At 41.1% G+C, this 17,645-nt stretch overlaps 1 protein-coding gene across 1 annotated transcript in view; it reads right to left on the bottom strand.

Annotated features, from left to right (window-relative positions):
- Positions 1-14,726, bottom strand: part of NPHS2 (NPHS2 stomatin family member, podocin) — a 46,968-nt gene extending 32,242 nt beyond the window's left edge. Inside the window, exons 1-5 of the mRNA XM_063428051.1 lie at positions 14,636-14,726; positions 14,363-14,399; positions 12,341-12,615; positions 8,112-8,215; positions 2,299-2,371 (exon numbers count right to left, since the gene is read on the bottom strand). Of these exons, the coding sequence (XP_063284121.1) occupies positions 2,299-2,371; positions 8,112-8,215; positions 12,341-12,615; positions 14,363-14,399; positions 14,636-14,726 (580 nt within the window). The remainder of the gene's footprint in view (positions 1-2,298; positions 2,372-8,111; positions 8,216-12,340; positions 12,616-14,362; positions 14,400-14,635) is intronic.
- Between the last annotated feature and the right edge of the window lie 2,919 nt (positions 14,727-17,645).

Raw genomic sequence — 17,645 nt, 5'->3', positions numbered from 1 at the left:
TCCAACCTTTTGACTTCCCTGGGCCGCATTGAGTGCAGAGTAATTGTCATGGGCCACACATCAAATGAATAATATGGATTATTGATAATGTATATTAATATATCTATAAAATCCCTTTTCTTAATTTTTATATTTCATTTGTTTTGTAGATAACTCCCTTATTTGTTATCCTTATTTAAGGATATCAAATTAGGGAGCTATCTACTAAACACATACACATGTATATGCACACATAACCACAGATACATACACACACACACACACACACACACACACACAATATCACAGATCTATACACACATATAATCACAGACCGATACGCACATACATACATAGTCACATACATACATACATACATACAGACCCCCACACATACAGATATACCCACACACAATCACATACCTATACATACATACACCCACCCACAATCACATATCTATATGCACAATCACATACTTACACACACACACACACACACACACACACACAAAATCGCATACAAACATAATCACAGATACACACACACATAATCACAAACGTACACACACAATCACAGACATGTCCACAGATCCCTGCACACCCCCTCCCACACACAGCCAATCACTGACAAAACATACACAAAAATGACATGCACACACATTTAATACTAAAGAGGTCTACCCAGCCTCCTTAACTTTCTTTGGGAGCGCTGGAGTGGATCCTCTTCCTGTTGGCCAGTGGTTGCTTCATGCACAGGTCCCTCGCGCGCCCAGCAGTGATGCCAGGATGATGTCATATCCCAGCAGACCGCTCACTGTCGGGTGGTGAGAAGGCTGTGCAGGAGGAGCACAGAATGTAATGGGCTCAGCGGCATACCAAGAGCTATTGGCACCCCCTCCCCCAATTCAAATGTAAAAAAACACCCTCTCTTCCCCTCTCCCCCCCCCCATATTTTTCTTTTTCATTGCCTACTACAACACCTTGCCCAGCCCCCCCCTCTAATCTCCCCACCCCCCTTCTACAAAACACCTTCCCCCTCTACAACCCCTTCTACAAATCCCCTGCATCCCTCTACAAAAACCAATACATAGCCCCCGTACAAAAACCCCTGCCCACCTCTTCTACAATAAACCTCTGCTCACCCCCTCTACAAGACCTTTGCCCACCTCCAACAGACCTCCTGTACGCCCATTCACAAAACTCCTGCCCCCCCTCTACAAAGAACCTCTGTCCCCCCTACAAACCCATTCACAAAAAACCTTACTCCCTCTCAAGACCCTTGCACACTCAAAAAAAACACACAACTGCACCCTGCTGATCGAGACTCCCACCGCCCGCACAGTGTGTCGGAAAACACTGCTCAGCACAAACAGGGCGGAGCATGTGCACAGTGTGTTATTGCGCACTTCCGTATTCCTTCTCCTGCTGCCCACTGATTGGATCCCCTGCCTCCCTCTGCACGGCAGCGTGGGGAGCAACTGGGCGTGAGTTGGACACCCATGGTAATTTCTCCATCTTATCTTTAATATTAATAATTTAAGGAAGCCTATTGCATATATCCAAAATTATATATATCACACACACATCGTTTGAGGAAAACATAGATTTTTTTTTCCCCTCTATATTGGCATATTTAAGGATATCAAATTAGGGAGCTATCTACTAAACACATACACATGTGTATACATATGCACACATAACCACAGATACACACACACACATAATCACCAACACACACACATAATCACAGACCGATACGCACATACATATATACATACACACATACATACACACATACACACACACACACACACACACACAATCAATCACAGACCCCCACACACATACACAGATATGCCCACACACAATCACATACCTATACTTACATACACCCACGATCACAAATCTATATTGTCTCTTGGGATTACTTAACTTTGTATGCTATGAAATATGGCACAGAAAAAAAAAAGGTATGTGGATTAACGGGTTAATTAAATTTTCATTACCCGGTTAAGTGTTGTTTATTCCCCCAGCACTCAATTCTTTATTATTTCTGTGTGCAACCACTGCTGAAGCACACACTCACCGCTTCCTTGGCGACAAGGGAATTATATACATATTTACGGCACAGACATAAATCAGTTATGACATGCACTGCAATATATTATTATTACGTTTAGAGTAAGACTACACATTGTTAAACCATGGCATTAGTTATTCATTTGCACTGTGCATGCTGGCTCATTATCCAACATTTTCATTGCATCAACGTCAAGATAAAATAGATTTATTACTTGAGAAACAGTACATGTTTATTACCTGGTCCCTTTGCTCGTCCTGGCAGGAGGCGTCCCAGGCGGAAAATAACTGCGCGCTCATATTCACGCACAATCTGCAAAATAATAAATTAAATATTGACGGTTGTTACAATGTGGCTGAAGCCTCATTGCACTCGTGGAATCCTAGGCTAAATAGCTGCATTGGTAGAATTCGTTAACTCTGATATTTTTTCAGTTTGGCTATATATATATATATATATATATATATATATATATATATATATATATATATATACACACACACACACAGCTCCCTATGTAAGTATGTACATTGCCATTCTTATCAAAACTGCCCAAAAATGGACGCCATAGTACACAGCTGCTAGAGGAACAAATCGTTGCCAGCACTAGAACAGGCATTTGTCTGCCATAACAATTTTTTAAAGGAAATTGTTGGTGGCAATGTCATTGCTCATTATTATCATTACAATATGCTGAATCCAAACTCATATTTTTCTCTTTGCGTGGTATATTTATATTCTACAGTGCTCTTGGACTGTAGATGGAGTATTGAGAACACATACTTGAAAACATTTCACCAATATAAACATATGAGATCTCTACTTGGGAATGGAGTATCATGGGAGCATTTAAACATAACGTAGTTCTCACTTAAAAATACGTATTCACTACAGCAGGAAGTGACAGTCGAAGTGCTAAAATTACACTGATATTGCCAAGCTTGAAATAATAACACCTACACCTTGTCTGAAATGGAGATAGGTTATTAATATCTACATTTTGCAAATTGTCTGTCATCACTACCTTTTTTTTTTTAATTACTGAATAAACCCATAAAAATAAACCCTTTTACATTCTAGAAATATACACGAAGGCAGCTAAAATTTGTTGCATTTTTACATACAGAAGCAATAATGCGCATTATCATATATTACCAAATTTCTTCAAATAAAGATGAACTAAGATGTGTCATCATATTAACACTTCAAAAAACCCATTGTATAGTGATTAGTACCCCCCCCCCCTTACCCGGCGTAAATTGGATACAACAATATAAGGCCGTAAGGGGTCAGCGAGATCCCATGTGGAACGAGAGGCCCACATGATGTTGCATAACGCAGTAGGGATGAACCCACGACAAGGGATACACCTACACAGAGGAGCAAACACAAGACATCCTATTAGGGTAGACACAACCAGACAACGCAACATCACAACACCCCCGCCCAACACGGGGTGAACGTGCAAGACACAGCACAGATACCTAATTTAGCTAGGGACTGCATGACTACACCAAACACCGCCAATAAGGAAGCAGGATGATAGCAACGACTAAACGCATTACAAAGCCTTCTCCATAATGACATTGCCTCGTACATGAGAAACAGCTGAGGACTCAGAACCGTACAGTAGATACTCCGGGAGAGACCTGAGTAACCACCAAGGCACGGAAGACACTAGGGAAAGGGCAGACAGACGAGGGAGATCTAGACCCGGTACAAGATTACAGGACTCTGAACTGTAAGACTGACCCGCATCGCGCCCTCCACGCTGGTGGATATTAACTCGAGACTCGCCTCACTATTTAACAACCGGTAGGAGACCGAACGCAGGACTTGCGTGTCCATTAAGGCTGTAGGACAGCATACTTACGTATACTGAAACGTTTTCATAAATTTATACCTTGCACATGTTGTGCTCATGTCGTCATTGTTAAGATGCTGTTTGAGACCTGCGAGTCTCACTGAAACCACTCACACTGCTACCTGTTATTTTATGAACTGCTAATAAAAGCACTATTTACAAAAAAACTAAGAACGAAAAACAAAAATAATAAGTAAAGAAATGGTGAAAAAAGAGAGAATACATCTTGTATGGGTGGTATTGTCTAATGGTGTCAAGGCATGTCTTTCCTCATCATTTGTACCAACACCATTCTAAATAAAGTCCCATATATATATAATAATTAATAATAGAGTAAAGTGATTTACCGTTATGGTAAAAATATGCATTATCCTCCTTCAAGATTGAAAATCCAAGATTACATATATAATCTCAGTGTGTATAATATTGCAAATTCTACACATAAGTAAATACATCTCTTCTGTGCTTATCCTTGCTCTGTGTGTGAAGTAGGGATGCACAAAATTCTGGGCCGGAACGGAAAATTCGAGATGCCCTTGGCCAAAAAACGAAAATTACCTTTTTTTCTCCAAATGTTAAAAAAAATAATAATATCAATAATTTTATTATTAGACTTTTTAATGAGTTTAATGAATCGAGTATGGAAAAACTACAAGCCAGTAAAATAAATAAAGGGATCTTTTCATATTCCATATTATACTGCTGAGGTTGCCAGTCATAAGTTATAAACATCACATTAAAAAAGGAATATATTGTTACTATTTCACCCATGATATAACAGTCAGACAAGCCACTACCTGGATACTAGAAAATAGACCCCTCAGGCTACATACCTGTCCCACGTAACGCTACTCACTTAAACGAACTCACTATCACACCGCACGCACGTATCACTACGCTCATTAACTCAGCTACTAAATCCGAGACACTGCAGACTAGACACAGAAGCTACTATAAAATAAAAATGTGCTAAACTAACCATGCCACTGACTTCCTAAGTTTATGTATAACTGTACGCTGTTGTGGCGTTGACATTGCTATGTACTCACCTGCACAACAAAAATAAAAAATATATTGTCACTATACACACACTGTCAATATGTCACTATACACACTGCCCATAATGATATATCACTATACACACACTGCCCATAAAATGATACAATATCACTATACACACACTGCCCATATAATTATATGCCACTATACACACATTGCCCATATAATGATATGCCACTATACTGTACTTACTAACGTTTCCTAGGATTCAGATAGGCAGGGAGATTGCTGAAGGCCAAAAGTGGGCTGGTCTGCCAGTCAAAAGGGGGCTAGTCTGCTCTTAAAGAGTGTGGCCAGGCTGACTGACAGCTAAAGAGCTCCATGCATGCTCCTATTGCCCAGTCCTCTCCTCCATTTTGAAATCAGCCTACAGATTTGAAAATGTGGGACAAACCCCCAGTAAATAAATTTGCTGCAACAGTACCCCAAAGTACGGGACTGTCCTGGTAAATACAGGAGTGTTGGCACCTATGCACACTGACCTATGTCCCGGTTGTGCAGTTCCCGATGCGCGCTCCCGTTACCTGGTTGCCGTAGAGCAGCTCTGATATCGCTCTCCGCTCCGGGATTACAGTGGGCGGCAGAATGACATGGCAGCCAGTGTGCTCACTGCCCGCACAATGTGTCCTGCTTTCAACGCTCACTGCCCCAGCATGCTCCGCACCCTCTGCCGTTATCAGCCAGCTTGCCTTAATTTGAACCATTTTCGGTCGAAATGGGATAGGCCCAAATTTCGGTGCATCCATAGTGTGAAGCCATCTTAAAGGACCACTAAAGCCATTCAGACCCCTTCATGTGCACTGTGCGCAGTGGTCCTGTCGTTTTAACTCTTCAGTGTTAAATACACCTCTAGAGCCACTAGAGGCGCTTTCTCCTACAGAATCGAATGAAACTTAGTTCTGAAAATAAATTTTGCTCTTAGCAGCATTTGATTGGAGGAGCATATTGTTTGGCTGTGCATTCCTAGTTCCAATTCTTTATTTCTATGAGAATCAATTAATTGGTGATCGTAGGTGATGTCATCTTAGATGGTGACATCACTGGAGTAGTTGCTATGAGCAACAGCATAGGAATCCCAGCACTGAAACTGAGGTAAGTTAACTTTATTAAATGTCTTTTTACATGGCAAAGGGGGGTGGTCAGTTATCACTTTTCTGAACAATAGGTTCCCTTAAACACCACATATCTTAGTGGACAATATTCAATCGGAATGGCAGAAACCAAATGAAAGTAAATCTTGATGTCAATTATTGTGCATGACATCGGGATTTATGCATACACGCTGGCACTCTGTGATGTGCGTGGGCTTTGGTTGCATAACTAGTGCTTCCGACCAAAGAGGATTTAAAGATGGCTGTTGCTGTGGAGCAATGGTAGGCCAGGAGAAACTCTGAAATACATTATTTGCTTAAATGTTTGAATTACAAAATCATACGTAATATGTGCAAGCTTTTATTTTGAATCATATTTAAAACATTAGGACATTTTCTTTCAAAGAAAGAAATTCAGCGATGAATACAAGTGAGAAAATGACCAGCCAGGAGTCAGATATGCTCACATTGTATCCAGATTGGTTAACTGTAACCAGTTTCTGTCAACTTGACAATATGTCCAAGATGCACATTCACCGAGCTGAGGTTGGAACATAGAAACATAGAATGTGACGGCAGATAAGAACCATTCGGCCCATCTAGTCTGCCCAATTTTCTAAATACTTTCATTAGTTTCTGGCCTTATCTTATAGTTAGGATAGCCTATCCCACGCATGCTTAAACTCCTTTACTGTGTTAACCTCTACCACTTCAGCTGGAAGGCTATTCCATGCATCCACTACCCTCTCAGTAAAGTAATACTTCCTGATATTATTTTTAAACCTTTGTCCCTCTAATTTAAGACTATGTCCTCTTGTTGTGGTAGTTTTTCTTCTTTTAAATATAGTCTCCTCCTTTACTGTATTGATTCCCTTTAAGTATTTAAATGTTTCTATCATATCCCCCCTGTCTCGTCTTTCCTCCAAGCTATACATGTTAAGATCCTTTAACCTTTCCTGGTAAGTTTTATCCTGCAATCCATGAACCAGTTTAGTAGCCCTTCTCTGAACTCTCTCTAAGGTATCAATATCCTTCTGAAGATACGGTCTCCAGTACTGCGTACAATACTCCAAGTGAGGTCTCACCAGTGTTCTGTACAATGGCATGAGCACTTCCCTCTTTCTACTGCTAATACCTCTCCCTATACAACCAAGCATTCTGCTAGCATTTCCTGCTGCTCTATTACATTGTCTGCCTACCTTTAAGTCATCAGAAATAATCACCCCTAAATCCCTTTAATCAGATGTTGAGGTTAGGACTCTATCAAATATTCTGTACTCTGCCCTTGTGTTTTTACGTCCAAGATGCATGATCTTGCACTTATCCACATTAAATGTCAGTTGCCACAACTCTGACCATTTTTCTAGTTTACCTAAATCATTAGCCATTTGGCTTATCCCTCCTGTAACATCAACCCTGTTACATATCTTAGTATCACCAGCAAAAAGACATACCTTACCATCAAGACCTTCTGCAATATCACTAATAAAAATAATAAAGAGAATGGGTCCAAGTACAGATCCCTGAGGTACCCCACTGGTGACAAGCCCAAGCTTCAAATATACCCCATTGACTACAACCCTCTGTTGCATGTCACTCAGCCACTGCCTCACCCATTCAACAATATTGTAATCCAAACTTAAAGATTGCAGTTTATTGATAAGCCTTCTATGTGCAACAGTGTCAAAAGCCTTACTGAAATCTAGGTAAGCAATGTCTACTGCACCCCACCCGATCTATTATTTTAGTTACCCAATCAAAAAAATCAATAAGATTAGTTTGGCATTATCTCCCTCAAGTAAATCCATGTTGTCTCTGATCTTGAAATCCATGTGTTTTTAGATGTTCAACAATCCTATCCTTTAACATGGTTTCCATCACTTTCCCCACTACTGAAGTAAGGCTTACTGGCCTATAGTTGCCCGACTCCTCCCTATTACCTTTCTTGTGAAAGGTACCTCTTAATTGCTCAGGTTCTAGAACACCAGGTCCATGAAGGCCACCAGTTAACATATCCGCTAATGTGGATAGACCTTACCTTAACACATAGCCAGATAGACAGAGGTAATGTGAAGAGGATGACTAGGAGACAGCAGAAAATTAGTAGATTCTCACATATCCTAATGCCTGCAGACTTCACACCTGGAAATACACAATATCACACACATAAATGTCTTACTCATTGTACAATAATCCACTTACACAATAAATTGTTCCGTTTCTTGAGACATCCATTACATAAAGCATACAAGAGTTATGTTTGCAAAGCAGATTGTTTCCTGTCATTTCTCTATTAATTATACATTATATTTAAAGAGTAAAGCATTTTTTCCTGACCGAATCAATTACCATGTTATTTAACCCATCAGCAAACATTGCCATGAGAGTATGTAACATAACAGAAGTGAAAGAAAACAATCATATGTTAATGCATTTAGATGATTTCATTTCTTTTTTTTCAATTTAAATTTTATTGAAATTTTTCTTGAAAATAGCTTTTCCAATGTATGAGTAATGAAGTTATATTATATCATTTTAACACGGTTTAACTGAACATGGGTTAATTAGCATTGTTTATAGAACCAGTGTTAGCTTAAGTAAGTCATGGGAACATTATCGCATAAGGAAACAATAGTGCGTAAAGAAGCAATATTACATAAGGAAAACAATATGTCAGAGGGAAAACAATATGAATATGTATGGGGGGTGCAGAGCAGGGGAGAGCTTAGATGCAGCAAAACACTCTAATGTGCGTTTGATGGCAGTCTCGTGTCTGCTTCTCCCTCTATCTCCCATATTAAACCAAGCATGTTAGAATGGTGAAGTTTAAAGGGGTTCGGCGGGCTCTCATGTCTCATGGTGTGTAACCGATTTGGTTCTAGTCCCATTTAGCGAGTCTCTGGATTTTGAGGTGCCCAACTGAGTGCCTGGGTGCGTTTGTGCTCGTCTCTTTATTTCTCTGTGAAGGCTGTGCCTTTTGGTTCGGGGATGTAGCCTGCTGTTTGGACTCGAAGGCGTTGTTGGGTGTAGACTCCCGATCTCTTTTGGGTGTCCCTAGGGGTGTCTCTGATGTGTTTGCACGTGTGCGGGTCGGGATTCCGAGTTTCTGCATCAACGGTTCTGGGTCTTCTGTGGACGTCAGCGTTGCTGTCGTGTCTCCGCTGGTTATTACTAGGGACCCCCCTGGCCCCCAGCGGTATCTTATAGAGTGTTCTCTGAGCTGCCGGGCAGTGGAGGCTAGCTTCCTCCTCTCCGCTAGGGCAGAGAATGGTATGTCCGCATAGATAGAGATCGTCTGACCTTTATATAGTACCGATCCCTGTTCCCTGGAGCGCTGCATAATCGCCGCCTTCACTGCAATATCGCGGGTCATGGCGATTATGTCTCTGGGCGCGTCGTTTGGGGCCGCAGCTGACTTTCTCACTCTGAACGTGGAGGTGATAAGGGGCTGGGAAGCGTTGTCCCTGATGCCCATGGTGTCTATTAGGTCCCTCACAAAGGTGAGTATCGTCTCATCAGGTATCTGTTCTGATATGCCCCTGAGGCGCAGGTTTTTTCTTCTGTGACGTGTTTCTAGAGTAGTCACCTTTTGGGTCAGTTGTAGCACCTGAGAAGAGAGGCTGTCCAGTCTGGTGTCAGTGGCTTGTATGTGCTCGTTCCTGGAGGCCTCTCTGCTTTCTATCTCCTGTACCCTGTGACGGATCTCTCCTATTTCTGCCTGGGCTGCTCGGAGGTCTTCCTTCCATACTTTCCGGAGGTCTGTCAGTAGCCTCCTGATATCCCCTTTTGTAGAGGGCGTCGCATCCTCGTCTGTTTCTGACCGCTCCGATTCCGCTCCCGAGCAGGGGGAGCTCATCGGGTCGTCCTCGTCATGGGAGGCCCCCGATGGCTCCGGTGTCCCATGCTCCTCCGGCGCCATTTTGGGCAGATGCCGCGCTGCCGGCCTCTCAAATGAGAGCCGAATATCTGGCTGTTGGGGAGCTCCTTGGAGGTGAGACTTCTTATGTTTGCGCCCCATAACTTCTGTGTGTCGTTGTGGTCGTTGTGATTGCTCGTTTTTTGGCTTTTTCGTCGATTTTCGGAGCTTAAGGGAGATGCGTCTGTTCACTAGCGCTGTAGGCCACGCCCCCCTCAGATGATTTCATTTCTTATTCACAAATCACAGAAAAAATTCTGATAAACTATTCTAGGACCATGGCCAAGTTTCTTACCTGTGTCCACTAACCCATCCACTTAAAAAAAAAACACTAAAAAAAAACCTTTATTCTATTGGGCAGGGAATTATTCAGTAAAAAACCAACAAAATCAAGTAAAATAGGCGCTAAACAGATACAATAAAATAGATTAGAGGTAAGAAAGCTGCACCTTACAGTGTACAAGCTTACACAACACTATGTAGACATAAAACGAAAGTTAAGGTGCGCCGTGTCTTTAACCCCTTGTGTGACATGTCATGATTCCCTTTTATTCCAGAAGTTTGGTCCTTAAGGGGTTAAGACAATATTAGTGAAAATTGCAGCATGCCCTTAAAACACAATCAATTAAGGTGCATATATTATAAAGTGCAATAGTACTTTGGTGCAAACACAATGCAATATAAGTGCCATAATTCGTGAAAAAAATGTGGATCAGTGTAACATACAAACTTACATAGGCATTATTGTAGAATGTCGGTTGATTTCATTGGGAGAGCATACATGTAAAATGAGAATAAAAGAACCTCATAGGGCAATATAGCACAATAAATCGTGTGCAATATAAAAGTTTTAAAGGTAACACTCCCACACCTAGAGCAGAGAAGCCTGCTCTAAACTTTCATAGCTCCAAGATATATCACTCTAGACTAGATGATAAATTGTAGAATATCCAATCTTTATTGCAATACTTTAATAATAACAGCAGCAGCCGCCAAAGGACCCGTAAGCTCACCCCACTAATAGGATTTCACTTCCGCTACTCCACTGCCGGCTGTGGGATGTTGCGTCCGAAGTTCCCAAAGGCACTGGGGGGGCGTGGCTTGAGCAGCGTGCGTGCGACGTCAGGGCGTGATGAATAGTTTTACCGGTATGCCGGCTTCCTCAGATCTGCCCTCAACATGCCCACACTCCTTATTTATGTCCATAAGGTGGGTGTGAATCGTTTGAGATAATTAGAATTCAATACAAGTCTTAATGAGCAATAAAAAAAGTCCCATAAAAGTCGACAAACAAAACACAATTTGTATACATCAATAATACATATGTAAGTTTGTATGTTACACTGAGCCACATTTTTTTCATGAATTGTTACACTTATATTGCATTGTGTTTGCACCAAAGTACTATTGCACTTTATAATATATGCACCGTAATTGATTGTTTTAAGGGCATGTTGCAATTTTCACTAATATTGTCTTAAAAGACACAGCGCACCTTAACTTTCGTTTTATATATAGGGAATTATTCAGTGCCTTAGGGATCTGAAAGTCTGACCTATACGCCAGGTGACTGTGAGTGAGAGGGAGCCTTGGAATTAAGTATGCTAGAGCAGTCTCCCAACTATTATCCCTAAAAAAAAGAAAAAAAATACCCCTTCATCATTGTACCTGAGGAAAAAAAAAAAGAAATATATATAATTTCCTGGCCTTATCCAAAGGAGTACAACAAAGGGTGTCTCCAGCCTCCCCCTATCCCTAATTAGACAAAATTAAAAGGTAATCGTAATATAAGTGACATAGTAACATAAGTGATTCACGTTTTTGGCTGAGGAAAGAAGGCTGAAATGCTTAGTACATTGCTCCTATTCCATATCTACACACATCAGGGATGGAAGACTTGAGCCCTTCTTCATCTACCCTCACCCCTTGACAAATGATCGATTCAGGGGAGTGCAAGGTTCATCATTTGTTAGTGATAGTGTGACAGGTTTCTAAGTTAAGTTCGGCAACTTTGGCCTAAAATTTGAAATTCAGTTTAAATATAAACATGCATATAAAAATTCAACATGTGAGCTGTAGTCCCTGAGTTATAATTCCATGGTGCTCCCACATCACTTGTAAATAATTGTATGGGATAAAATTAGAGATGACCTGCATGTGAGGAGAAGTATTTAATTCACTGGCTGTGATCAGCAAATAATAAAATAATCATATTATCCCTAATTTCCCCAGCTGGAACAATTTAAAAAAATATGTCCATCATATATTAATAATCTCAATTATTGAATAAAATAATTTCTAAAGATATATTGCTGCATAAATCCTTTCTAAACGGAGCAAATGGTTCTCACCCTCATCCTTGTGGCCACTCTCCAGTAATGCCATTACTTCAGTCTCCTCATCGGAAGCCACCACATTATCCACATCCACCACGGCTGAAACCTTGGTATCATTTTTCTCTACTCCTTTGTCCCGTCCACTTCTGGGCCCAACTGAACCTTGGCTCTCTCTTTTCTTTCTCTTGGATCCTTGAGTGAAAGAGTCTCTCTGTTTCTGAGGGGGCTCTCTAGAGGAGCTTCGAGATCTCTTCTCAGTCATGGTTGTAATGAGCAGTGAGTGGGATGAGCTGTTTATTTATATGATACTCACAAGTGGGAGATGACCACTTTGGACAGGCAGTAATGTGCACCAAATTAAAGTAAATAATTACTGGAAACGGCGAACCACTTCTCTGCTACAGGGTGAAGAAAATACCTTTTCTTTTAATAACTGCAGTCATTCCATGGCCATATATTGATAGAAGTTAATTATCTTTCCTGGAAAGGCCCAGAATGAGAACTGATTGGTCATTGCAGAAAATAAGAACAGTCTTCTGTAATCCTCAGACTCACTGTTGACTAAGTCATAAATTCAACAATATAAAGGTATTGAGATACACGTCTTCATACTCAGCAGGCCTAAGTTTTGATGCTCAAAAGGCCTAAGGATCATTGACAATATAGATAAACAGCAGATGGCGAAATTGTGGTGTTTTCCTCTACTGTAGGTTATGATCATTGATGTGAATTAGGGATGTTCAAGGTCATATTGATGTTGGGCTTCACTTCCTTCAATTCTCTGCCAGCTGTTGAACTCCCAAAAAGTGTGGCGAAATCTTTTGAAATATATACAGAGTGCAACATTGCAGTGCAGAATAAATTATTATAACCTGGTCATTTGGTACCACACTCACAATAGAAGAGCAGACTGAGAGTTGGTCAATCAGAATCTTACAATAGAATGGTTCAAACTGACTTTTTCCTTTTTACATAACCATGTTTAGGCAATAGTCCATTTATTTGTTTTATGGTTTACTAACATTTCAAGGACTTTGTTCGTAGTTGTTTCCAGCAAACAAATGTTTGGCTACGTAGCAAAACACTGAGAAATCACTGCATTTATTGTCCACAAGATGTAGTGCTTGGAAAATGTGTTAACTCTTGATTGGTACAAAGTTACATCACGTCCATAGACACGAGTACACTTTTATTAAGTTGCTACGCATTAAAATCTTGGGCAGTTCTTATGAACCTACACCTGTGTGTTTTGTCGTTCATTTGGGGATTGCCCAGCGCTGCAAGAGATCTCTAAATTGAAGTCCATGGCATTCTGGTTAATCATATACGAGGTTTCTTACCGTAGGAAACAAAAGAAGTAGGTTTAAGAAACATGGGCTGGTTGGTAAAAATCAAATACACACTTTAGTTAACAAACTATAACAATATTTACATAGATACAACAAATAAACCCCCTGTCTACCCCCAAAAACAGAAAAATGAATGATACATAATTTTTTGCCCAAAACAGTTGACTTAAAGATAAAGTACAGTGCCAAGAGTTCCACTCACAATGATATTGTACATTATACATAAAGCTGCATAGACAACACATTCAGTAATGGAAGTTATAGAAACAAACAAAATATTGATGGCACTTTTTTGGCTTGACCGGCCAAGAGTTATGGGAGTTTTCATTTGGTTTTATTGAATTTTTATTTAAAAAAAAAAATTATTTTGTATTTTTTGCGAGTTTTTGTAATGAATACAGCATTATACAATATTGACACTACTTTTTTAATATCGCCTGTAGTTCAGCCGTTAAGCTTGCACCTAAGGGGTATGTTAATGATGATGATGATGATGATTTCTTGTGGCTTAGTGGCATAGTTTCATGAACCAAAGGCTCTGATAAGTCGCCTATGGTAGATACATGTGGCTGGATAGCCTTCCATAGCTAATAAGTGGAGCTGTAGTGCACGGGTGCTTAAGTAGAAGGCCGTGGCCGTAAGCGTAGCGTGCATTAGTTGGCAAGATTGGTAATTATTGGAAGCTTACGGAGCCAGGATAACAAATGTATTATAAACAGTTTCAACTAAATTAAAGGCAAAGAAAAGTAAACTAAACACAGTTAAGGAACACTGTGTATTTGAGGGCAAAGATTTCTGCAGCTGCAAAGATCAGGTTGGCAGTTCGGTTGCTACAGTTGCTCCCCGCTCCAGGTACAAATGGGGTTATTCCCGCTACAGTCCAGGCTGGACGGTCTGGGGCCATGTCTTCTTCGCAGGCAGGCCGAGGGATTGCAGGAAGATTGTATGTGATATTTCGTACGTCTTGCCTGCTTTGTCGGCCTGTGCCCCACTTGTAAGGGATCAAATTCTCCTGGAGGAGCTGGATTATTGGCTTGAGGGTTTTCCGCCATGACAGCGTATGCTTAGAAAAGCCCTGGTTGTGTGCAAGAATCCCAGGTCCGAGCTCAACTTCTTACTTTTCCCCCCATGGTATCTGGGATTGGGCCATAGCACTTTGAACTCCGTATCGGGGTCGGTATCTGCTCGCGACTTGGTCTGGTAAGGCTGACTTGCGGAGCTACTCCAAAACGCGTCTAGCTCGTGCAGGTGCTTTTATTTTATTTTTTGTGTGTGGATTGTTTATAATATTTCATTTGACTTGAAATACGTGACCCCGTGGTGCAGCCTGTATACCTCTGGTTTTAAGATTTCAGAAAAATCACAATTTTAAAGTGATCTGGTCCAATTTGTGAACTACTAATGTTATGAAACCATTTCACAGTTTATTGAATAACCATTTGTTTAATCATTGTATTAACTAATGCAATATTAAACAAGCAGTACCTTATTCACTAAAATGTGAATCTGTCAAATTTTTACGTCTTTTATTTTTATTTTATTTTTTATAATTAAAAAAAATAATTTGTTAATTTAAAAACTGTAAATTAGAATGTTTGCATACAAATCTTAATATTTAGCAGGACATTTTGTCAAAGTTCACCTCCGTGTTCAGATGACAGCAGTACGTTCCTGTGTGGGGTCGAGGTTATGTTATTAGCAGTATTTAAAGATGCTGATCAAGCATTGTTGAACTGTGTTTATTAGACCTTATTTTGTTATTCTGTTGGGGAGGATATATTGGAGGAATGTTTCTTTAACAGCAAATTCTTTTCATATTACAAACCTGCCTTGGTGTCAGTATAGGTATCCTAAATAAATTTATTTGTAGACTACTTTACCAATCCTATAGCTTTTTGTCAATCTGATTTTTATTAAGGCATATAGTATGGGGTACAAAAGAGAAGACGGAGGAAACGTTTAAGCGAGTTACATTCTAGGGTTGGTACAACAATACACATAGTACATTTCCAGATTTTCAATGCCTAATTTTTCTTTTTTTTTTTATGTAACGTAGCTGGTATCGTTTAGCAAAAACATAGTAGAACCAAGAACAATGCCTGTCTAGTTAGGCTGTCAAGGGAGAAACAGTGTACAATTCAATTTCGTCATGAAGCTCTAAGATGTTCCACAATTGGTAAATTACAGTGTTGTTATAGAGTGAGCATAAGCGAGTGGCGGCTGCATTGCCTCAGGTTATTATACATTCTAAGCGAACATGTCAGCTAGACAGGCAAATGAGTATGTCAAAATGATAGTTATAGGGTTAAACTAAAGGTTATAACATGTCATAGCTCGACAATTTAACACTACACAAGATGGGGGAACTAAAGCAAAAGGACTAACACTGTTTAAACGGCAGGATCTGACATTAAATGAGTATACTTGTTAGCAATGGCAATAATAGTGTCTCAAGTCCTATTGTGTATCCAGGGTGGTAGGTGGGCAGCTGGTATGTGTAAGTCCTCACCCGGAGCTGCTGGTGTTCAACCTACGCCCGTGCTCTGGATCTCATTGAGGCAGTTGTGGGGCGGTAGAAGGCAGGGGCAGAGATCAGCGTCCCTCCAGCCCCAGGCTCTGCAGAGAGCGCGCATCTTGGCTCCACGGATTCGGTAGCTCGTGCTGGAGTCCGGATCCTTCCCATGTCGGGGATTGCAGGAGCTCCTGGTGTTTCTACGCCGCCTGCGGCGTCGGAACCTCCGCTTATGTGGATGATGCCGGGAGTGTGCATCCCTGTGGGCTCTCAACCCAGGCGGGCCAGTGTATGCTGGTTCTTGCTTTGACGTGGTAGTTGCGCCCTGAGGGGGCCTTCTTGCTCCCCGCTTTTCCCCGCTCCGCTCAGTACTCCTGCCCAGGATCGGCCCAGCCAGAGTATCTCGTTGCGTCTGTGCTTTAACGGGCACCTGCCGGGCTGAGAGTTCCTCTGTACTTTTGGTAGGTGAATGGTTTTGTGTGGGCAGGGGAGAGCCTCTTAGTCTCAGCTCCAGACGGAGCCAAAAGGCTGCGAAGATGGCGTCGATACTGTCGAGTGTAGCGCGTGGCTGCGCTTCTGCAGGAGGCCCATGTGAGTGCTCTGCCATGCCAGGAGTAGTGAGTTGTGGTCGTCGCTTTAGAGCAGGCGGGCGACCTCCTGGGACCGGGATAACCCCCTCCGGTCCATAGGGGGGGGACAAGGGCCCATAATCAGCCTTCCAGCTTTGTTGGGCAGTGGGAGAGCGGCCGCCTCTCCCGTGGCTGCCTTGCTTGTAGGCCTCATGGTGCGGTCGGGGGGTTCTCGCTGGTGGGTCAGCATGAGTGGTACCGTTGGATGCCCCTTAGTGTCACCAATTGCTTGGTAGCCTTATATGTCGAGTATAGGTAATTTTGAAGCAGTTATGCCGCAATCTTTGCCTCCATGAGCAGGAGCTGCTCTGCTTAGCGTCTGCTCAGTTCGGCGGTCAGGCCCCGCCCCCCACCAATCCTATAGCTTTGAACGTAGGCAGATAATTTATTTTATACAGGGGTAGTTTTAGTACACTAAAGAACATGGTAAATATCAATATATGAGAATAAAAATATACTTTTAAATGTAGAGCAGGATATATTAGAAAAGTGTAATACAAAATGCAATTGCAAAACATTGCATGTTTCTCTATATGCTCTGTTACATGAAAACAAACCTATGTTTGGCTGAAGCCAACAAAAATCAGAAAAGGAGAAAGTTAAACAAAAATGTGGGCCACAAAGGAAATGGTTTTGTTTTTTGTTTTTATCTGTGATTGTCTCATTATACTATATATCAGACCAATAACAAAAAAAGGAAACAGAAAAAAACTAAAGAAATAAAATGTATAATAAAACAAAAAAGGTGTATTAAAATTGATGGTAAGCAGATTTTCTTCAATTTTGTTTAGCTTAGAGGGACACTCTGGGCAGTGTTGGAACTACCGCAG

The sequence above is a fragment of the Pelobates fuscus genome, chromosome 7, assembly GCF_036172605.1.
Source record: "Pelobates fuscus isolate aPelFus1 chromosome 7, aPelFus1.pri, whole genome shotgun sequence".
In the NCBI taxonomy this organism is placed as follows: Eukaryota; Metazoa; Chordata; class Amphibia; order Anura; family Pelobatidae; genus Pelobates; species Pelobates fuscus.
The sequence above is the reverse complement of the archived record's forward strand: the minus strand, read 5'-3'. Positions and strand labels throughout refer to the sequence as shown.